A 23725-nucleotide genomic window follows, 5' to 3' on the forward strand; every position below is an offset into this window, starting at 1 on the left:
ATAATAAGTTCCGTTTTAACATCATTTAACATAAGTTTGTTTCTCCTCAACCACATCCCAACATTGTTTACACATTCCTGCAACTTTTCTTGTATTTCTGTCCATGACATTTTGGGATCGAACTGTAAATAGAGTTGCGTATCATCGGCGTAGCAGTGGTAGTTGACTTGGTGACGCTTTATGATTTCACACAATGGTTTGGTGAACATACAATAAATGATGGGGCCAAGTACTGAGCCTTGTGGGACGCCACTGCTAAGTTGTACCGCTGTCGACGAAGTCTGGCCAATTTTGACCCATTGCTTTCTTCCTGTCATATAAGATTTAAACCAGCTTAATGCATTGTGTGTAACCCCAAAAGTTTTTTCCAGACGTTGAAACAAAATTTGGTGGTCGATGACATCGAAAGCAGCGGACAAGTCAAGTAAGATAAGAGCCACATTAAACTTTGAATCAAGTGAAACCGCTATGTCGTTGTGCAACTCCGTTGAGTGGTGTTGCCTGTAGGCAGACTGGTAGATATCGTGCAGTGCATTTACAGCTAGGTGGTGACTTAATCTGTTTGCAATGAGGCATGACCTATTATTATTAAAGAAATACATTTTTTTAGGTCCAAATGTTGCAAACTCAATGGTATGAACCAATTTATCCATCAATGACATCAATAAATTTGTAGTTACAACTGTCAGACTGTATATTCAGGTTAATTTTCATGGGACCTTTCTTCTATATAAGTGACATGTCTTACTGTGATAGATTACCCTGCATTTAAAGGCATTTGTGCACTTGGCAAAACATTGCACCGAAATGTGTTAAACCAATTGCCCAGGAAATATGAGAAATTAACACTTTGTAGGCATGCAGATAAATCATGGCTGGACCAGAGCCAATTGTGCAAGATTATTTTGTATTTAAGGAAATAAACCCTTTACTGTGTGACACTGACTTTCTCCATTAAATTCTGTTCAGGCCTCTGTTTTATTTTTATTCACTCCCTTTCTGCCACCCATTACCTAAAATAAAATTATTGCAGTTCAGATTCATTCAATCCAGCCTCCAGAGTGTCCTGAGCCATGTAGCTTCAATGTACAGTACACTGTACAGTACCTTTATAGAGCTCTGTTGCACAAGCCAGCTGTGTGTATTCCAAATTTCATACCAAAGTTACAGGTAAAAAAAGGTATGGAAACAAACCATGTGGGTGGAACAAGACTTATTCTTGGGGGGTTATTGCCAAAACATTTGCAACAGCAGGCAAGTGGAGGACAAACACATCTATCCAGAATAGACCCAAATGATTTTGTGAAAGTACTGTTAAAACTGCTAACATTGACAGGTACGCCATTCAGTATTCCAAACATGTTTAAATGTGACAAACTTTATCTTACCATTATTGATTTGTGAAATAACCATACAAGAATGTTTGCAGCCAATTTACACAGTTAAAGTTACAACGATAACCGTGACCAAAGACCTGGAAGATGTTTTTAGTTCAATGATGTAAAAATGTAACAAATCTCTTGTTCTAACAGTAAAACAAGAATTTGTTTGATTAATTTATGTTTCCCACTGCTGCTAAACAGCTGTATTTATTTAGACAAATTTGTTTCATACAACTAAGGTACTCTGATATATTAAAGTTAAATTTCAAGATCATTATGAAGGCATGTATCTATGGCAAGCTGATTAAAGGGGTATGGCAGTTGTTGCCTTTGGTAATGGATTTTTGGTTCCTTGCTGAAAAGCAAAGGAACCTTTGTAGTCACGCCGGCGTGTGTGTACGTGTGTGACACGATAACTCACCAAGGGAATGATTGATCAATGCCATACTTGATGGTTGGGTGGTCCATAATAAGTTGATGAACCCTTTTGATTTTGGTGCTCATATTATGAATATTAATGAGGTCAAAGCGTCAAAATCTTCAAATTGCAATACTTCAGAAACCACAAGTTGGGCATTCTTCAAACTTTGTATGGTGATATTGGTAGATGACCTTTACATGCAAATGTGTCTTGCAATTGATGTCATGAATATTTATGAGGAGGCTGGACTGAGTGTTATATTTGTAACAGAAGTTTGTATGCAAGATAACCCAACAAGGGAATGATTGATCAATGCTATACTTGTTGGGTTTGTGCCTCGGTGGTCCATACTGAGTTGATGAACACTGTTGATTTTGGTGCTCATATCATGAATATGAATGTGGTCACAGCGTCAAACGTCTAAATCTTCAAATTGCAATATTATGGAAACCACAAGTTGGGGATTCTGCAAACTTGGTACTGTATGGTGATATTGGTAGATGACCTTTACATACTGATGTGTCTTACAATTGATATCATGCATATTTATGAGGAGGCGGGACTGAGCGTTGTTTTAGTAACTGAAGTTTGTATGCACAAAAACTAGAAAAGGGAGTCATTGATCAATAACATACATGGTAGGTGGGTGGTCCATAATGATTAGATCAATTTGTGCTCATATAATGAATATTAATGAGGTCACAGAGTCAAATGTCAAATCTTCAAATTGCAATAACGTGGCAACCACAAGTTGGGGATTTTCAAACTTGGTTTGGTAGACCACCTAGATACATGCTGATGTGTATTGCAATTGACATGCATATTTATGAGGAGGCGGGACTGAGCATTATTTTTGGATCAAAAGTTTGTATGCACAATATCTAGACAAGGGAATGATTGATCAATAACAAATTTGGTGGGTGGGTGATCCATAGTAAGTTTTGTGCTCATATAATGAGTATTTATGAGGTCACAGAGTCAAACGTCTAATCTTCAAGTTGCAATAACTTGACAATCAAGTCACTGTTTCATACATGTGAGTGTGTTATTGGTAGGTATACGCCTACACATGGCAATGTGTGTTGCAATTGATAACATGTGTATTTGTGGGGAGTGTGTACATTTGCATTATACAGTAGGGTAACAAGTTTGTAGACTAATAACTTCACAAGGCAATTATTGATCATTACCTTGTTTAGTGAGTAGGTGGACCTAATTGTTTTTGGTTCTCATGTCATGACTAATGATGAGTTTACCCGGTTAGGGATTATATATGAAATGGCAGTTACTAATGTGAAAAATTGGATAAGTAATATTTGTAGATAGCAGACATATGCTGATGTGTGCTACAAATGGTTCATGCATATTTATGAAGGGCCCTGGCTAGCATTATTTTGGTAACAAAAGTTTGTACACATAACTTAAGCGAATGCTTCATCATTACATACTTGGAGTGTTCCCTCTGAATCAAATCAATGAGCAGCAGCAAGGAACCATGAAAAGTTTTCATTCTGGTTTTGACAGGACAGGCACCAGCAGCAATTTACTGTAGTAAAGTGGAATTTCCAGAGTATGTTCTTGTTTTGGTCCCCCATGTCGCTTTAACTTAAACAGATCTCACCCAAGGTTATCCAAGGTAGGCATGATTTGTTCCCTGTCAGTTGTTCACGCTGATATTAGTGGGCATCATACAATTTAGTGCCTGTATATTTTCTCTTAATGGGTTGAGGATCTTAGTATTTCTATAAATTTAACTTTCATTTGTATCTAAATGATTGTTTCCTACCTTGTATTAGATGTTTTCCCCGTAAATATTCTTGTTACTGGGCAAAATTGATAGTTACGCCATGTGATACGTCTAGATGCTCACATGCTGTGCTTGTGAGTTAATTGCTCTTTGTTCTTGCGCTTGCCACTCACCGATCACTGAAGCGAGACGTCCGATTTCCGTGCAGAATATTGTTAGCCAAGAAGTGACTGTTTATCAAGTGATTTTTCTTGTAGGAATAAGTGGGTAACTGTCCTTGAAGGTGTAAAACTATCTTTGTGAGGGTACATTTCTACTGGGTATCTGGATGGAGCTGTTTATCCAGTATTGACAATATAGACCGACAGACCGTATACTTCCTGGTTGTGTGATTCTTTCCCGAGGCTTGCTACCTCAAATTTGCGTTCTTCTTCATTACAGTCTGTGTTAATTTGAGCCCTGGTATTAAGGAATGCCAAAGATATGGCATGTTCTAATCATTACCTTGGACATTAATTACATAGTTTTCTAAAGTGTTTTCTTTTTCAAAGATTTAAAAATGTATCTGCTACATGTATGTCATATTGCAACACACTAACAGCAGTTTCTGTTCAAGCACACTTGGCTGAAGGCCAGTGAATTAACCCAATAAAAAGAACCAACTGTTTCAAATATGGAATCAACTTCAGGTAGTGACATCCAAAATTTAGATTTACTTCGTTCCTTGCTTACCTGTCTCCTCACAACCTTAGCAACCCCTTCTACCTTACCTAGAATGAACTGGTAACCTTTTAACACTGTACGCCCTCTATGACCAGACCCGGTCTATGCCCTTCATTCTCATTCTACCATCCAAAGTGTGTTTTGTCAGAATTTCCTACAGCGATTTTTTTATGGAATTGAAACTATGTTTGGGCCAGATTTTGTTTTTTACTACTCTTGTTTTATCCGGAGGCTTCTAATTGAAGCACGTTGTTGAATTATTCCTTCGTAACGCTACTCTTTGTTACAGTAGCTTACATTCCTTCCCCTAAATGCTCCCTTTGCAATTGTTAGACATTTTTCTTAGTTGTTATTTACCTAATTCGGGCTTCAGTTACCGTATGTCTTTCCTGTAGCCAGCTTGAATGCGCTAATTGCGCACCATCTCGTTCCAATAGAACGTGGGATGATCACGGTTTTTGTCCTAAATACCGGGCTTGTATCAGATTGAATCCTTGCTTCGTGGCAAGAGACAAAGATAGTTGGCTTACGGAGCAGAGAATCAAGCTCCAGGGGATGTAAGGTTGAATCCCGAGCCCGATTGGTCCCCTAAGAGCTCAGCGCATCTAGATGTTTTAATGGTTTTTTTGCGCTTAATAAGAACTATATTATTATTATCTTTAAGAGGGGAAGGGGTGAGAGATACGGGAGAAAGAAACAAGGGGAAGAAGGAGAAGGAGCTGAGAGTGGCGAGGAAATAGAAAGAAAGAGAGAAAAAGAAAGAGTGCTTACTGCGGTCCCGGCGATGTCCGGTAGAATGTGACCACATGGAGAGGAAAAGAGAAGGAGAAAGAGTGCCTCCTTCAGTCCCAGCGATGTCCGGTAGAATATGACCTCAGGGAAAGGCAAAGAGAAGGAGAAAGAGTGCCAACTGCAATCCCGGTGGCGTCTGGTCTGAATATGACCCCAGGGAAAGGCAAGAGAAAGGAGGCCCCCTCAGGGCGGCCGGCCTGAAAATGACCACATGGAAGGGGCAAGAGTGCCCTTCGGTCCCGGCGGTGCCGGGTCCGGCAGTTCGGGGTCCGGCGGTGCCGGGTCCTGCGGTGCCAGGTCCTGCCGGTCCTGCATTCCCGGCGATGTCCGGTAGAATATGACCACAGGGAAGAAGAAAAAGTGCCTCATGTGGTCCTGGCGATGTCCGGTAAAATATGACCACAGGTAAAGAGAAACAGTGCCATCTGTGGTCTCGGCCGCGTCAGGTCCGAATAGGACCACAGGGCAAGGCAAAAGAAAAAAAAAGATGCCCCTGTGGCCCTAGCGGCGGCCGGTCCGAATATGACCACAGGGAAGGCAAGAGGAAAAGAGAAGGAGAAAGTATACCGCTTCCGGCACGTCCGGTGCGGAGAAAAACAAAGATGGTCTGAGAGCTCCCCAGACCGGGTCACAGAGAGGGTTACAGTGATGGTCCCTCCGATCTTAAAATGTTCGGGTCTGTCCCCACCTCAAACTCCTGCATTCCATTCCCAAAGGGTCCGAAAAGGTCTGAGGTAGAGTTTACTAAGTCCACAAAGGAATAAAAGAGTGGAGTGTTTTGCTAGAGCATTTGCGGTCACATGGTCGCGACAATTCCTTTGTGTGACCAATAGTCTGTAAGTATTACAAGTCCACTGAAAAACTTTGTGCAGAAGTGTATACTAACTATCATTTACTATTTTGAGACTTCCAGCTAGCAAGAAACATTTTCCCCCTGTCAGATGCATAGAAAATTATTATCACTTCGTACCTACAGCACTTTTCGTTTACAATGATAAATATTATACAACCATGTGGTCAGAGATTTGTGGGGAATTTAAGCAACAGTCTGTCGATTGCACGTGGCTTTGTTATTATCACGCAGCTAACCCTGCTAGTCCATAGCATGTGCTTTGCTCTCGTTATAGCTACTGGGTATTTAAACGTAAACGTATTGAAAGAATTCGCACAAGTGTTATGATTATCATCTATTTTTTTTTACTCATTCACTTATTTTATAGATGAAAAGACTGACACAAAATTTACGGGATGTTAATATGAATTATAGACAGGATAACCAAAACTTAAAGAACAATTGCAAGTGGCTTTTCCCCCTAAACTTTCCTTCCAAAGGCGATCGTGTAACCATCAGGCGAGTAGCCAAGGGGGGGCGAAGGGTGGGGGCGAAGGGGGCAGCCGCGCCCCTTGAGCATATTTAAAAAAAAAATTTAATGTTTTTTTAATGTTTTCATGATATCGCTAGTATTAGTATTTTCAAAAGAGAAAATGCTAAGATGCAACTTACAAGGCATGGGAAGTGCCATTTCCAGCGATCTGGGAGGCATTTTCAGCCAAAATTTCCTTGTACGCTCCGCGCCAACCATGGTGGCGCTACGCTTAGATAGTTTGCAATGCCGAATATACAGTTTCGCCTCTTCCTTGGCAAAATACTGGCTACGCGCCTGGTAACCATTAATCGCTACATGTCCCAAATGTTTGTTTAACAAGTGCCAGCAGAAACCAGGACATGACCTAGATTTCCTATGCATTCATGGGTCATATTCTCCCCTCTAATTATACTCCTCTCTAATTATAATTCATCGCAGGTGTTGCTCATATGTCTAGGTTAAAACCTTACTTGTATTTAAAACACTGTTTTTTAAAACACTTACTTGTGGAACTCACTTCCAGAACATGTTAAAATGCGCAAGACTGAATGGTTTCAAATCGGTTCTCAAGACGTATTCTTTTTACTTAAACGTCTTAGCCCTGGCAAACTGCCAGGAAGAGAAAACTTTCTTAGAACCTGGCAAACTGCCAGGAAAACTTACAACGCTGTATTAAGCCATTTGCTGAGAGGAGGGGTGGCCAAGCAGTCACCTGGCTTACCACGTGTGAGCTCAACGTTTGCTGCAACAAGCTGTCTACTATGTGAGCGATCCCATGGAATAAGCTTCTCTATTTCTTTGGTGAATTACCAAGACAATCGCATTAGTAAGTTGAAATAGGGGGCAGGATAGCACCCTAGCAAAAGTTACAAGCGCTAACACGCTCCGAACATACAGTATACGCTTCATAAATAATGTTTGAGGTTCCGAAATTTTAAGCAGAGTTGCATTTTGTGGCACCTGACTGTCTGGTCGTGGCTATGTGCTAGGTGGTTTCAGTAGAAAGTTGGAAACTTTTACTGAGCTACAAAAGTGACATAATTCTCATCTCCACATGAAGAGATTTGAGAAGTAACAGACCTGTACGTTATCATAGCATTTAAAAAAAAGTCTGTAAATTACGTTTTCATAACCTTAAATGTGGTGTTATAAAAACGTTGGCATAACGTTGCTATGAGATATTAATGTTATATTAATGTTTTAACAAAAATTGTTTTGAAATAATAGCCTGAAAACGTTTTCGGTGACATATTTATTACACCACAAATAACGTTATCATAACAAAAGACGAAACGTTTTAATACGCTTTTGTGTTTGCTGAGTAACTCTCCGGGCTCCTTTAAGCAACCAGGGATTTATGAGATGGAATTTCTACAAACCCACCCTCTCACCATCCTCACGGCCCCTGTTGGGAGTTTGTTTCTGATGAGTATTCTGATGAAGCTAACTATCCATTCAGTACTCATATTTTGAGAGCACTATGGTCAAGTGGTGAAGGCAGTGGACTTGTGATCTAAGGTTTGAGTCCTGGCCAGATCGTTACGTTGTGTCCTTGGGCAAGGCACTTTATCTCCATTGCGTCTTTCCATCCAGGTGTATAAATGGGGACCTGTAAGATAAACTGTCAGTTGGGGGCTGTTTAACCACTGCCATGTGGAGGGATTTGTCTCTATGTTTGACAGGGTATCATTGACCAGGGTAATATTGTTATGTGCCTCTAGCATCGTTATCGGTGGATAGGTCTGCGCTTTATCAATCCTCAATATTATTATTTATTATTGAAAGAACCTCCATTAAACCTTCCTGCAGTGTAGAGCTTAGGTCTACATCATCAGGGCATTCCTTTTCTTCAGAGTTTTTCTGATTGCAACTGGTTGATAACTGAATGGGTCATCAGCCGTACTGTGGTACTGCAAGCAGTACGGCGAGTGCTGCGGCACTGCAAGCGCTAACAAGGTCACCATACAGGCCACTGTCCTCTACTTCTTTAGCAGCAGATACAAAGAAACTGCTTTCCTGCATCACAGTGGCGTCAGCAAGGCAACGGATCTGCCCCAACGCTCTACCCGCAAAAGATAACCATATCAGGTTTGAAGTAATGGTGTAAGGATTGAATCAGACCCAACCTTGTTGCCAAGAGTCAGGTCCTATCCCATTAACTCGGTGACTTCTTGATACCAGAGATTAGGGTGTTACCTTGGGTCACCAAAGGTGAACTAAGGTGCCGAGTCAGAGCCCTTGGCAGCGCGCTGGTTTCTGAGGCGTCTAGGGACTTCCTCTCCAGAGGGCTCTCAGAGGTCGATAGGCCCTTTGCCGTTAACTCTGCAAGAACCACGACATCAGAGGGGTAGCAGCCTTAACAGCACTCATTGCTGGAGTACCAATAAAGGACATACTTGCTACCTGGCGAATGTCTACAGCATTCGTGGAGTGTTGCCCATCTAACACTTAACCGGCCGAGGCGGCCTTTGGCAGTGCGGTGATACGAGGTCTGGCGGGTACTAGGCCCGCCCCTCGGGCGTTCCACCATCGAGCAGTGCCACTTGGTGTTAAGGTTGTGAGGAGACAGGTAAGCAAGGAATGAATAAATATTCCAAAACTTACTGGTTTGGATATTTACGAGTGACGAGCTTACCTGTCTCCATTCCCGCCTCCCTTCCCCCGAGGGGGTGGAACACAGCCGGACGGAGGGCCTACGGTCAAGTTGACTTTATCAGTTCTCGCCTTATCACCTATGTCAAACAGTGTGGTCGCTAAGACCAGGCTCATAACTCCCATCACAGGCCAGAGAAACTGAATTTAGGTATAAGTTTATCACCAATAAGGCCTCATACGACCATCCAAATACTTCTGGCGGGTCTAGTGAGAACTTGTAGTAATTTGTAGTAACTTGTGAAATGTGTAGTAACACGTAATTATTTACTCGTAGTTACTAGTTAGCTCATAGCTACTTGCAGTAACTTGTAGTAACTTATCGTATTTTCTCGAGCCGTCACGGCTTGCGAGGTTCGAATCAGGGTTTAATACAAGGTACTTGTCTCCTACATTTGGGAGTTGTTGTTGTGGGGTGAGGAGGGTAGTCTCCGCTCTAGTGGTGGGAGGAGGACTAGCCACCCTGTGTGCGGTTCTAGGAACTCAATGTTAGTGTCAAGGAGCCGGTGAGGGTAGTCCTTGGACGAGTTGGGAAGGACTAACCCTCGGCTCCTGGTTAGAGATCACTTTGGTAGGAGAAGCGGTCTCATGAGAACGAAGGGCATAGACCGGGGGGTCTGGTCATAGAGGGCGCACAGTGTTAAAAGGTTACCAGTTCATTCTAGGCACGGTAGAAGGGAGTGCTAAGGTTGTGAGGAGACAGGTAAGCTCGTCACTCGTAAATATTCAAACCAGTAAGTGTTGGAATTTTCAGCTGAAGTTATGTAACTTTTTCCTAGATTGAAAAAGCTGAATGTCAAGTAGTAGGTGTTGTGGTAAGTATATTAATATACCATATTGTGGTAAGTATAGTAATATACTATATTGTGGTAAGTATAGTAATATATTATATTGTGGTAAGTATAGTAATTTACTACATCGTGGTAAGTATAGTAATATACTCTATTGTGGTAAGTATAGTAATATACTTTATTGTGGTAAGTATAGTAATATATATTTTGGCAGTGTAGCTGTAACAATGTAGGTCAGGTTAGGTCCTAGTGAGTCACAATCCTTCTCATGCACCAGTCATATACAGTTAGTCATTCACAATACCTTGTACAAAGTCTACCTACAAAAAATTAGATTCACACCCATTGTTTGGGCACATTGAAGTAATTAGAAACTAATTGTAAGTTTCTTTTTCAAAAAGTAGTTTAATTGCTATAATGTATCATGACAGCAAAGAACTATTATTTTACAATAAAAACCAATCATTACATTGATATGCTTCAGTGTGATAGCAGGGCTCCAGAGCAGGTGCATAGCTAGACTTGTGTTTTAAGGGTGTCCTTCTACCCGGTTATTTTTAAAGAAAATTTTTTTTCTGACAATTATATTTTGGGGTAGTCTTATACACTTGGAGGCCTGGTATGAACCAGCGGTATGAACCAACTGTTAATGACATCACTAGAAAGTACAACAAACTTGTAGTTACAACTGTCAGACAGACAGTTCAGCTGTATTGCTTGTGTTCCTAATTTCATGGACCTAATCTATGTAAGTGATATGTTTTACTGTGATAGATTACCATGCAAAAAAAGCACTTGACAAAACATTGTATCAAAATGTGTTGAACCCATTGGCCAAGAAATATGTGTGATTAACACTTTGTTGTAGAGGACCATGGCCGGACCAGAGCAAATTTTGCGAGATTATTTTGTAACTTAGGAAATAAACCCTTCACAGTGTGACACTGACTTTCTCTCTGTAATATATGTTGCTCTGTAGGCCTGTTTTATTTTAATTCACTCCCTTTCTGCCACCCATTACCTAAAATAAAAATCATTGCAGTTCACTCCATCCAAATTCACTCCATCCAGCCTCCAGAGTGTCCTTTGTCATATTGAGCCATGCAGCTTCAATGTACAGTACACTGTACCTTTACAGCTGTTGCACAAGCCAATTGTGTGTGTAGATTCAATATTTTCATACCAAATTTACAGGTAAAAAGGAATGGAAACAAACCATGTGGGTGGAACGAGCATTAATTTCTTGGGGGGTTATCGTCAAAACATTCTCAACAGCAGGCAAGTGGAGGACAAACACATCTATCCAAAATTGACTAGATTGATATTTATAATGTCACCCAAATGATTATTATAAAACTTACTGGTTTACATATTTACGAGTGACCCACTTACCTGTCTCCCCACAACCTATGCACCGCATTCTACCGTGTCTAGAATGCCCTGGTAATCTTTTAACACTGTGCACCCTCACTGGCCCTAATGGCCTTCCTTCATTTTGAGACCACTTTCCCACAAAGTGGCCCCTGACGCGACCTCGGGGAGGGTGGCGGGTAAACCCTGCCACCCGCCGAGCTCGCCGAGAAGGAAAAATCTAACGCTAACAAAGACTGCTGACGCCTCCAGGCGGAGGGTGGAGCCCACCCTGAACAGTCGGGGTGGGGGTCCGCCCTCCGTCATCCCGTAGGCGTGCCTCCCCCTACACTTACAGAGGCCTAATTGAACAAGGGGACGAGGCCCATACTACCTTAGATGGTAAAGAGTAACCTGGTAAACCAAACTAAGGAAACAACACCCACCGATAGACAAGTAGCCGCAGGCGACCCAGGGGGTGGCGATGTCTATCGACGAAACGCGAGGAGTCATGAGTCAGGTCGAACGACTGCTCCCCCGTCCGGCTGCGTCCCACCTCCCTCGGGGGAGGGTGGCGGGAAATGGAGACAGGTAAGTGGGTCACTCGTAAATATATAAACCAGTAAGTTTTATAATATTTACTTCGTTCCCCACTTACCTGTCTCCGCACAACCTATGCACCGAGTGGCACTGTCCGATGGTGGGAGGCCCGAGGGGTGGGAACCCGGAGCTCGTATCATCGAGCGACCAAAGCCAAATCGGCCTGTGATATGTCCGATAAGTAGCAGGCGACGAAGCGATTGGAGTCTTCCACGCCGTCGTCTTGCAGATGTCCACTATTGGAAAACCTGCGAACAGGGCTGTAGAAGCAGTGAAACCCCTGCTGTTGTGAGCCATGGATCTGCCTGGACCTGTAGCCAGAGGGCGGACGGCTTCCACCAAACAGCGGGACAAGGTATCCTCCCAGGCTGCTGAGTGGGGCACTCGAAGGAGGAAGAACAGAGATGTCGAAGTACCCAAGAGATCTTGTGTTCTGTTGAGGTACCACTTCAGTGCCCTAATGGGAAACCATACTGTAGTCTGTCCTCGGGGATCAAAGAGGTCTTGATCTCTGGGATGATGATGTCTCCCGGTAGGAGAGCCCAAACCTGGTTCTAGCGAAGAAGGAGGGGTCGAGAACTATCAGCACCCCACAAACCGTAGGACTGAAGGCACCTTAGTCAAGGCGAGCCGTTGCTGCCTGGCGTGGAGCCGTAGGGGAAGCCCCTGATGGAAGGCGGCAACAGCCGAACGAAAGTTTTTGATCGTCTAAACCCTGCCTCCCTTCTTGGAATAGTGTGGGTAAGGAGTCGGCGATCAAGGATAGAAAGGCCATGGTAGGCAGAGTCTGTCTCGTTCGGCATACTCCGAATCTCCGTAGGCAGAAAACGTAAGTACCAAGGTTGTTCTCACTCTGGCGGCCAAAGTCCTTTCTGTCTAAGGAAACACCAGACAATTTCCAGGCACCTAATTGTAGGCCCTTGCTGTCCGGGTGAGCCAGCGCCCCGTCTATGGGACAACCGACTGTGGTTTGTCCGGCAGGATCGCTGGCTCGTCCGCTAGGAGCTGGATAACTTTTGCCCGAACCGGGGTCAGCGGGGCCACTATGATGGCTGACCATGCCAAGAGGGGGAAGATGTAAGCTTCCGGTCCGTTTCGAGACAGGGACCTGGCATTATGTGGAAGGCCTGCGGGTGGGCCGCCTGAACAAAGATGAGCAGCCCATTGTCGCCCTGTGTCGCAATCAGGTCTATCAGAGGTCTGCTGAACATGTGGAAAAACCTACTTCATGTTCGTTGCGAAAGGGTCCACTCGTCAGGGTGGAGCTGTCCCCTGGGCAGAGCATCGGCCATCACATTCTCCTTTCTGGCTATCTGAGAGACTTATAGGGCCATGCCAGATTCTGTAGCTGTGGTGAGGGTCTCCCTTGCCAGACGGCAATATCTCTCTGACCTGGTGCCACCATGTCTGTTGACGTAGCTACAGTATGTTACCACCGTCGTGTTGTCTGAGAGGATGGTAGTCAAAAGCCCCGTACCTGGGCGCCGGAGGGCTCCAGAGAGCCCAACCCTGTGTATCTGCTGCTAAAGAAGTCAAGGACAGCGGCCTGCTTGGTGACCTTGTTAGCGCTTGCAGGACAGCCGCACTCACAGTACTGATTCAGTACCACAGTAACGTTGATGACTCCTTCAGTTATCAACCCGTTGCAATCAGAAAACTCTGAAGAAAAGGAATGTCCTGATGATGCTAAGCTGTACCCTGTAGGGAGGTTTAGTGGAGGTTCTTTCCATGCTAAAAAATATTAATCATAATATTGGGGAAAGAAAAGGCGTAGACCTATTGAAAGATAATGATGCCTGAGGCGCCTAACAATATTACCCCGGTCAACAAAACCTGTCAAGCATAGAGACAAGTATCTCCTGGATGGGAAGCTGCACTGACGAAAAAGTGCCTTGCCCAAGGAAACAACTGAATGATCCGGCCAGGACCCAAACCTGCAAGCCTTAGATCACCAGTCCACTGCCTTCACCACTTGACCACAGTACTCTCTAAAAATGAGTACTGAAGGTACAGAATCTCACTCTGCTGAGTGAGTACAGAATCTTAAACAATGCTACCCTGCTACAAAAAATGAGACTGAGTACTGAATGGATAGTTTGCTTCATCAGAATCTTAAACAAAGCTACAATGCTACTGTTTATGTGACTCCTACAATTATATGTATGTATTTAAGAACGTATTTAGGATCATCCTGCAAGTAGGAACATGAGAAGAAGCCTCACTGGCTTAACCAAGCTGCAAGCTGACAGAAGTCAGTCTCTTACATACAAATTTAACGTCCATGATTATGAAAAGTCAACAACTCTGTAGCTGGACAACATACATTAATCTTGGGGTGGCCTGAACCGGGGACCTTATGACTGAAAGGCTTTAACCCTGAGCTAACTGAGCTATAGATCTACTCATCAGAAACAAACTCCCAACAGGGGCTGTGAAGATGGTGAGAGGGTGGGTTTGTAGAAAATCCACCTCATAAATCCCTGGCTGCTTAACGGAGCCCGGGGAGTTACTCAGCAAACACAAAAGCGTTACTAAGCATGTAGTGTTTTGTTATGATAACGTTATTAGTGGTGTAAGAGGTATGTCACCGAAAACGTTTTCAGGCTCATATTTCAAAACGATTTACGTTAAGACATTAATATAACATTAATATAACATTAATATCTCATAGAAACGTTATGTCGACGTTTTTACCACACCACATTTAACGTAATAAACACGTAATAAATGTTATGATAACGTACCCGTTACTCCTCAAATCTCTCCATGTCGAGGCGTGTCAATTTCGTAGTGTAGTACAGTAGAAGTACCCAACTTCCTATTGAAACCACCTAGCGCATAGCCACGACTAGGCTATCAGGTGCTACGAAATGCAACTGTGCTTAAAATGTCGGAACATCGAACATTATTCACGATGCGCATACTGTACCTTTGTTGGGGTTTTATCCTACCCCTTTTCCAACTTACTAACGCGTTTGTCTTGGAAATTCACCCAAAAAATAGAGAGGTTTATTCCATGGGATCGCTCACGTAGTCGACAGCTCGTTGCAGCAAACGTTGAGCTTACACGTGTCAATCCAGGTGACTGCTTGGCCCCCCTCCTCTCATAACAAATATACAGCGCGGGTATATTGTCTTGGCAGTTTGCCAAGACTCTTGGAAGGCTTCGTTTTCCTGGCACTTTGCCAAGCTTCGAGAACGTTCTCTTCTTGGCAGGTTGCCAAGGTACTAAGTAACGAGACTGTACTAGAATCGCTTCAGTTTGCGCCTTTTAACATGCTCTGGAGGGGGTTCCACAAGCGTTTTAAACAACAAAACATAAGCAAGGTTTCAAACCTAGACATATGGCGATGAATTATAACGAGAGAGAAAAATAATTAGCAAGGAGAATATGACCCATGAATGCCCAGGAAATCTATGTCATGTCCTGGTTTCTGCTGGTACTCATTAAACACACATTCGGGATGTGTAATGATAAATGGTGTAGCGATTGCAGTGTCTTTCCGCAATTGATTCAAACCTGTCGTCGCAGCTCAATCTGCTAGTTCCGGGGGGCAACACTCCCCTGATGAAAGAGACTCTTCCCCTCTTGGAGGCGGGATTAACTTTGAGGCTGGGGATAAGTATATCTCCGTTTGCCGTGGGAACCTCGCTCCAGCCGGCTTTCCTTTCGGATTGGGCGTTTGCCCTTACTACCCCGTTCTGGGTGCCCAAGCAGTTGTTGATCTCATCGGTTCCCGGCTCCGGGACCGACTCCTGGGATCCAGAGTGGAACCTCGGTTCCGCACTCTCTGTGAGGTCTCGCTGGACCCGTGGTCTCGTCGGACCCGGGCCCCCGGAGCCCAACTCTGTGTGCGTACCTAGCCGGGTACCACTCCTCTCGACCCAGACATTCTGTCCATTCCGGTCGGAATTTCAAATGGGCTATTTATTGGCCTTGAGCCTTGCCCTTGCCTTCCCCCTTGGTCATAGAATCCGGACGGTGCCGGGACCTTGGGGGGCAATATCTCTTTCTCCTCTCTCTCTCTCCTCCGGCCTCTCTCGCCGGACTCGGGCTCCCGGAGCCTATCTCTGTGTGCGTACCACGCCGGGTACCACTCTCCTCGACCCGGACATTCCGTCCGTTCCGGTTGGAACTTTTAATGGGCTTTTATTGGCCTTGAGCCTAGCCTTCCTTGGGTCGGAGGGGAACGTCTGTTCCGGGCTCCTTCTGAGGTCTCGCCGGACCCTGGCTCTCCGGAGCCCCTCTCTTTGCGCGCACCACAACGGGTGCCGCTCTCTGCGACCCGGACGGACTGTCCGCTCTGGCCGTCTTTGTCATGGGCTTTTGGTTGGCCTTGAGCCTTGCCCTTGCCCAAGCCCTTGGTGGTACATCCGGACAACGCCGGCACCTTGGGTGGCAAAATCTGCATCTCTCTCTCTCTCTCTCTCACATGGGCTTTTGGTTGGCCTTGAGTCTTGCCCTTGCCCTAGCCCTTGGTGATACATCCGGACAACGCCGGCACCTTGGGTGGCAAATCTCCATCTCTCTCTCTCTTCTCCGGCCCTCTCCTGGCCTCTCTCCATCTCAACTCCCACCAACTCTCTCACTTCCTCTTCATCTCCTGTCTCTCCTCCGATTCCCTCCAGGGGAACTGTGGGTTCGGTGATAGATCTAACCTGTCCCGGCCTGCTAGCCAGGTGTCGATGTGCTGCCACTGTCTGGTGTGAAAACAAAGTACTAGACAGAGGTCTCATGTAAGGTGGCTTCGAGACATGTCTGAGAAACCCACGTTAAGGAGAGACTAACGGCGAATAGTCTAACGTATCAAACGGAACGACTATAGGGAGGAAGTAGGGTGGGGGTATGCTAACAGAGAGTAAAGTTACGTGACAACAACAACGCGCCCTGCTAGAGGCTCGCGGCTTACAAGGTACGCTACAATAGTGAAAAACTTCCCACACATAAAAGCGAACACGTAACTAGAATACATGAAGGAAAAGGACGAAGCATGTATACAAGGGAGAGAACCCCTCTATCCGCGTACAGAGCGGGAAGGGAGGAACAAGGCTACGAGATACGCCCCAAGTGAAAACTCCCGACACTTAGGAGGTGCACGAGTAGCGAAACCCATGGAGAAACATGAAAATATGAAGGTTCAAACAAGAACAACAACAACGTAATCGAACCGCCTAGTATTGGATAGGAGTTCGCGGCTTACAAGATACATTACAAGGAGAAACACTTCCGACATATGGAAGCAACGTAACTAAACATATATGCATCGAAAAACTTGTAAAAGGGACGAAACATGTATAAAAGGGAGAGAACCCCCTAACCGCGAACCAGCGGAGGGGGGAACAAGGCTACGAGGTACACCCCAAGTCATGAGACTCGGGGAGCGCACGTAGCAACAACTGGAGGAAACATGAAAATATACAACAATATATGAAATCAAGGATACTCCCGTCTTAACATGAAAAACAACGAAACGAGCCGACTATCTCGACTAGTTAGGAGATATCGGAACGTGGCTACAACTACGCTACAAAAGTGAAAATCCACACTGAAAGCGTAAAAAATAACGAAGTACATGAAAGCAAAACATCTTATGCTAAGTAAGAAAGCTGAAACACATGTACATACGGAAAAACATGCCTATCCGCGTAAACAAGGCGGTATAGGCAACGCTACAAATTACGCTACAAGGGGAAAACCCACACAAAAGCGTAAGAAGTAACGAAGGTACATGAAACAAGCAAAACATATTATCTTTTAAAGTAAGAAAAGCTGAAACATGTACATACGAAAATATATGCCTATCCCGCGTAAACAAGGCGGTATAGGCAACGAACGAAGTAGTCTCGCAGAGCTACTACCTGCTACCCTAAAAACGTTACGTAAGAAAAAATGAACGCATGGGCGAGAGTGTACACTAAAAACAGCCCCCAAAAACACCCTTCCCTACAAGAAAAGGATACTTATCAGGCTGGAAAAGATCCTTGGAAGTGCAGAAGTCCTGAAGGAAACTTCTAGAGTATAAATCCAAGGTAATCCGGGCGAATTTCGCAAAAAATTTTCTAACTCCGAAAAACACATTGAGACACTTTGTGGGTAGAAAAATGAAGGAAGGCCATTAGGGCCAGTGAGGGTGTACAGTGTTAAAAGATTACCAGGGCATTCTAGACACGGTAGAATGCGGTGCATAGGTTGTGGGGAGACAGGTAAGTGGGGAACGAAGTAAATTTGCAAAATTTATGCTAACATTCAGTATTATGTGTACAGGTACTTAAGAAATACATTACAATTAATTTATGTGTTTCAAACATGTTTGGGCGTCCATGTTCATACAGCATGGTGCTCTAGAACCATTGTTGTGATTTTGTTTTTCAGTGTTTTGTCTAATATTTACTATTTTATATCTTTATCATAATTTTATTTATTTTCCTATTTATAAATTTTTAATGACTTATACTGGAAATAAAAAGTTGAATTGAATTGAAAAATATGTAATCAACTTCAGGTAGAGACATCCAAATATTAAGTTTCAGCTGATTTGTGATGTAACTTCTTTCCTAGGTAGGAGCAGCTCAGTGTCACCAAGTAGGTTCACTACTACCATGTACCACCACTCCATTAGCAAGATATCCTGAGAGAGAGTCAAGCCTAGGTCCTATCTCAAGAGAGGTTGTCTTTGAACATTCAGGAGAAACATTTACCTCTATCCTGGTTACCAAGACCATGGTCCAGACTGCTTCACAGAACGTGGCTTTCATCGGTTCTCAGGAAGGGCATTTACTGAAGGTGAGATCACTTGATGACATTCTTCATACAGATGACTGGTCATAAAATTTTAACTTAATTTGTTTTAACTTTATTTTAAGTACATAAAAAGACAATAAGAATATATATTGAAAAGACAAAATATATACAAAGCATTCATAAGTATACAATTACCTACATAGAAAGTATGTTTTTAGTATGTACTTTACAACCATTGCAGTATACTGTATGTCGCTCTATAATTTGGTGAACCACTTAGTACTTAACTTCTGCAGGTTCGATTTGATGTGGCTAATGCATCGTCAGGGGTTGTATATGAACAGCTGGAGTTACATTCCTCTGTCCTTAGTGATACCTGGATCAGTAATGATACTGAAAGCATCATGGTACTAACAGAGAGAAAGGTAGGTCATTTTCCTCTAAGGTAAAACTCCACCTTGCAAAAACAAGCACAAGAAACAAGTTGTGAATGTTGCTGATGTCACAAATGTTTGTGGTTCTGCAAATACTCTGTAATGCAGCTTCTTTACAAACTCTTTCGAAACCTATAAAGTTTTAAGAAAGCCTCACATCTATAAAACACCTCATTCAATGCCGTGTAATGAGTGTTAGAGTATAGCAACAGCTTGATAATGAGTCACACTAGGAACACACACTGCTGAGTATCCCTGTATATTCACTTCTTGAGATACTCATCGCTGATACTATTATACCTCAATGGAGAGCTTGCACAGTTCCATTGTTCACCTCACTATTGTGTCAAATACAGTGTTGAAAGCTACATAAACTTCAGAAAATTTATTGAAAACAAGTTCTTTAAATCCCTTTTCATCTTGGAAGGGAGGAGATGTCAACTATGTTTGGCAGAGTAGGAATTTCTAAAAGGTATTTCAAATGCGATCTATCAATCTGTGATATTTCTGAGTTTGTTTTCCATTTTACAATTAGCTTCCACCTATTTCATACCATATACCATGCGGGCGTAATAGCAAACTTGTCCCAAACACGGTTTCGATTTACGTGTAACTCGTCTTTTGTTACCTGGTCTAGATGTGTCTATAGAAGTTACAGTGTCTCCTACATTTGTCAAATTCCAAATCTTTGTGTGATTGACATATTTCCCAACAATATCTACATGTTTATTTGCCACCCTGAATTTTATGTAACCGAAGACCACCATGCCCCTGCAACAAATAAAATATTTCGGACTTAACTTTGAGTGAATTAATATTGCAGATCAAACATTGTTTGGTGCCCTGCATATTTCAACATTTCAGTTTCCTGCCAAATATCAGTTTTCAACCATGGCCATTGATTCTCTGACATGATTTACACTCAGAATCCTTCTTGTTAGGTAGTTGTATAAATCTAGTAAGCTAAGCAATACAAAATTCTTATTTTATTGACAACAACAACAAAAATGAAAAGAAAAAATATCACGAATAACTTCTTGTTTTGTGTGATTGAGTCACAGTAGTACAAATGTTGTCCATTAAGAGAAAAAACAACTTTAGAAATGCTGGTCTGATTGCCCAAAAATTTGGCAGTATCCAGTGCAGTAACTACATATGTTCAAGCATATATACCTAAGATCGGCGACTGTCAAGTAAGACACAGAGAGGATATAATTATAAAATAATAAATCAGTACAATAGATACTAATAAATAAGATATGTTGCCAAACCACATTCTGTTCAAAATGATAATAATCAAGAATTGCAATGGTTCAGATTCTAACAAGAGTGTTTGAACCAAAGAAATTAGTGTGGTCATAGGCGTAGGAGGCGGGGGCTGGGGGGCTGCAGCCCCCCAACCAAAACAAAAATTTTTGTGAAAATTCGGGCAATATGCTGAGAATTTTTCGGGAACCTACTGAAAGAAAAATAATTTGCAATATGTTTTTTTTAATGGTTAAACTGATATGATTATTACCATTATTATTGTAACGACTTCCCCAATAATTCTAACCAATATGGAAGGGTAATAACACGGCAAATTAATGAGTTGTTGTACATAACCCTATACTAGCCTACAGTAAAACTTTGCTTCCTTTACAGAGTAACAAGTAATGTTACAAGGAATCAAAGTTCAACTATGAATTTTGTGCACAACATGTATGAAAGTTGTCAAAATGTTTGCAGAATGCTTTTAGTTGAGTAATTTAGCCAACCAAAGCATCAGAAATATCTGACACTCCTTTCAGCAAGAAAATGTTAGTAATATGCATTTAGTTAGCTTTGTAACAATACAAACCCAGTACTATCATCTTCAAACTTTTGCTTGTAATCCTATGAGATTGTGGAACTCATTTTGTTTTATTTGTCAAACTTTTCTAATGGAAAATGTTTATGGTATCTTGAGAAACGAAAAGGAGGAAAAATAAGGCTGAAATTTTGCAAAAAAACCTTGTATGTTGAACTATTACAAGTGAAGTCAAGTCAAGATTGTTTGAATAAATTGCTGGACTTAACATGGGTCCACAGAAAGATCTTGAAGCAGGGTGGAAATGATTTACTCATTTCCTATGTGTTCTCAAATTATCTTCACACTTGCTTTTGTCACACGTGCAGTACTCTGCTGGCCACTACTTGGAGCAATCGTTTGCAAACAATAAACAACAAATCCATTTTAGACTTGGCTATTTAACTTTCAGACATTTTTTGAGCATGTACATTCACATGTGAAGCATATGCATGATACATACTTGACACTCGTGCTAATCCAGCTGCACAGCAACGATCAAGGTGTGGTAATGTGAGGCTTCCGTTACTCACATTATATACATATACTGGATTGCATTAGACCAAAGAATCCTCCTAATCTTCCTGACCAAACAATTGTTAATTAATGTCAATATATAGTAATGATTCCAATCATTTAAGCTTCGTTATATATGATTATTAATTACATGCAGACTTTACAGATATGTTAGTTCTATTAAAGTGAGTTGGTGATGAGCTGGGAAATATCAGTTGAATAAATCTTCTCTTTCAGTTGATTAAATTGTCTGTCACAAACTGCAGTCAGTATCAAACCTGTGATGAGTGTATTAAACCAGGCACTAACCGTGGAGATCCTTATTGTGGATGGTGTACTCTGGAAAAGAGGTAAGCAGCATGAGTGCTTAAGTGGTTCGGGCAATGGAGAAGATTCTTAATCACAATTGTCTCTCTTTACCCAGCTGTAACAATGAGGACCAGGGAGGTCACTTGTAAACTTGCTAATAAAATGTAACTTATAAATATTCATGTATGTGCTTTATATGGCAGCAACCTATGACATGTTCCTTGCTGTCCTTCTGTACTTAACAGTTACAATTGTAAGTGTCGTCAATTTATTATGACGTCCTATTACAATATCACTTGCTAGTATAATTGTCTCTCTTGTACTTCTTATGCTTTTTCCTTAGGTGTACAAGGTTTAATGATTGTGTTGGCAGTGATGATAGTGAGAGGTGGCTGCCTTTTAATGAAGATGAATGTGTTACTGTCTCAGCTTCACCAGAACATTTACCAGTTGATGTCACCACAGATAGAAATGTAAATAGTTTTCTGTCAATACATTAAATATAAGAATTATATATATAGAAGAATGTTTATTCTGAATATTTGCAGTGTTCTAAGTACTAAGAAGAGCAATTAACACAAGCTTCTGTAGTCTTCAATATCCTGGAAATTGTAAATAAATCCCCACAAGAGGAAACAAACAGTTTGAAATCATTGCAATTTTTGAAGTCATGAAAGGATTGGAATTGATGATTTAAGGGAAAAGGTTACAATTGTGATGGTTTTTGGTTGCTTTAATAAAAACACTTGAACAACATATTGTATTGCTTATGGCCCCCTCTGACCTCAAAATTTATCTATTTAAGCATCAAATGAATCTGATGGTTTAGTCAAGGGAATCCAATAAAATTCATTGCATTGAAAGGGAGAAGCCATCATTTACTGATCCCTATCAAATATTGACCAGAATTTCTATGGTCCAACTCTGCATGTCTTTGTACTGCCTGGTCTGTGTTGAGTAGTTTGTTACTTTGACATTTCAAAAGTTTTCTATTGCAACCAATAAAATAGTTCATGTTATCTAAGAACTTTCCTGATGACAATTGTGTAAATGTCCTTATCAGCCTACATATGCAAGAGGAATGTTATAAAGCCTGGAACATTTGAAATGTTTGATAGGAAACCAGAGAATGGCAGTTTAAAGGAAGAAGAATTTGGGATCATTCACCACATTTATATATATATATATCCAATAAATGTTAGGCATTTTATATTTTTCCTATTTGTGTGTGAAACAGCTTTATTTTCTGTTATAATATTTCAGAGATATACATTTATTGCCAATGTACTTCTCATAATCATTACCAGCTAGATTGTTTGGTTATCATTCACAAACAATATATTGTTGTTGGAGTTGTCTGACGATCGCTAAAATGTGTGAAACTCCGAGTTACAACTACTAGTGTTCCACTAGTCTCAACTAGTATCAACATATATACATATACATATATATATTGACATTACCATGATACCTTCTTATATATACTTAGATGACTAATGGGATGTTATTATTTTTCTTACTCAGGTCACCTTAACTGTTACTCATCTCCCAACTAATGAAAACTACTTCTGTCATTTTGGGAACTTTATCTCTGAAGCCTTTGTCATTGAGGGAAATCAGCTGATCTGTCAAAGTCCTGATGTGGCCACTTTACCAAACATCCCTGTAGGAGGTAACTAGTTAATAAAAGGGTACTTTTGACAAAGTGTTATGATGTACAGGTTAACCATACGATATAGGCTGATCACAGTCTCTACACAGTAAATGTAATGTTTACAGTGACGGAAGATTCACAAAAAGCTGGGTTTACAGTTAACTGTACGTGTGCAACTTCAATGAGTACTGCTGTATTATTTATCTGTATGGAAAGTGTACAAGACATTGGTTTATTGCTCAAAACATATTAGTTGCTATCGCTTTAATACTTTGTGTTTGAGTGAATCTTGGATTGAAAACTTTCTGCTCTTATATGAATGTGTAAATATGAAACATTTTGTCTTTCTTTGTGGAAACTACTTATTGGTTGGATGAGCTAGCTCAAATGTAATGTTGGTCACCTGCAACAACATTT

General features: G+C 41.9%; 2 protein-coding genes across 3 annotated transcripts in view; both read left to right on the forward strand.

The window, feature by feature from the left end:
- LOC139961196 (uncharacterized) overlaps positions 1–16536 on the forward strand; it is a 101162-nt gene extending 84626 nt beyond the window's left edge. Inside the window, exon 2 of the mRNA XM_071960201.1 lies at positions 15371–16536. Within this exon, the coding sequence (XP_071816302.1) occupies positions 15394–16308 (915 nt within the window). The 5' untranslated portion in view covers positions 15371–15393 and the 3' untranslated portion in view covers positions 16309–16536. The remainder of the gene's footprint in view (positions 1–15370) is intronic.
- Positions 1–23725, forward strand: part of LOC139961195 (plexin-A4-like) — a 92950-nt gene that overhangs the window by 26621 nt on the left and 42604 nt on the right. For both annotated transcript variants that reach the window (XM_071960198.1, XM_071960199.1), the window contains exons 3-7: positions 18385–18609; positions 18864–18992; positions 21583–21695; positions 21998–22127; positions 23179–23326. In XM_071960198.1, the coding sequence (XP_071816299.1) occupies positions 18385–18609; positions 18864–18992; positions 21583–21695; positions 21998–22127; positions 23179–23326 (745 nt within the window). The remainder of the gene's footprint in view (positions 1–18384; positions 18610–18863; positions 18993–21582; positions 21696–21997; positions 22128–23178; positions 23327–23725) is intronic.

Source organism: Apostichopus japonicus, chromosome 20, assembly GCF_037975245.1.
Source record: "Apostichopus japonicus isolate 1M-3 chromosome 20, ASM3797524v1, whole genome shotgun sequence".
Lineage (NCBI taxonomy): Eukaryota > Metazoa > Echinodermata > Holothuroidea > Aspidochirotida > Stichopodidae > Apostichopus > Apostichopus japonicus.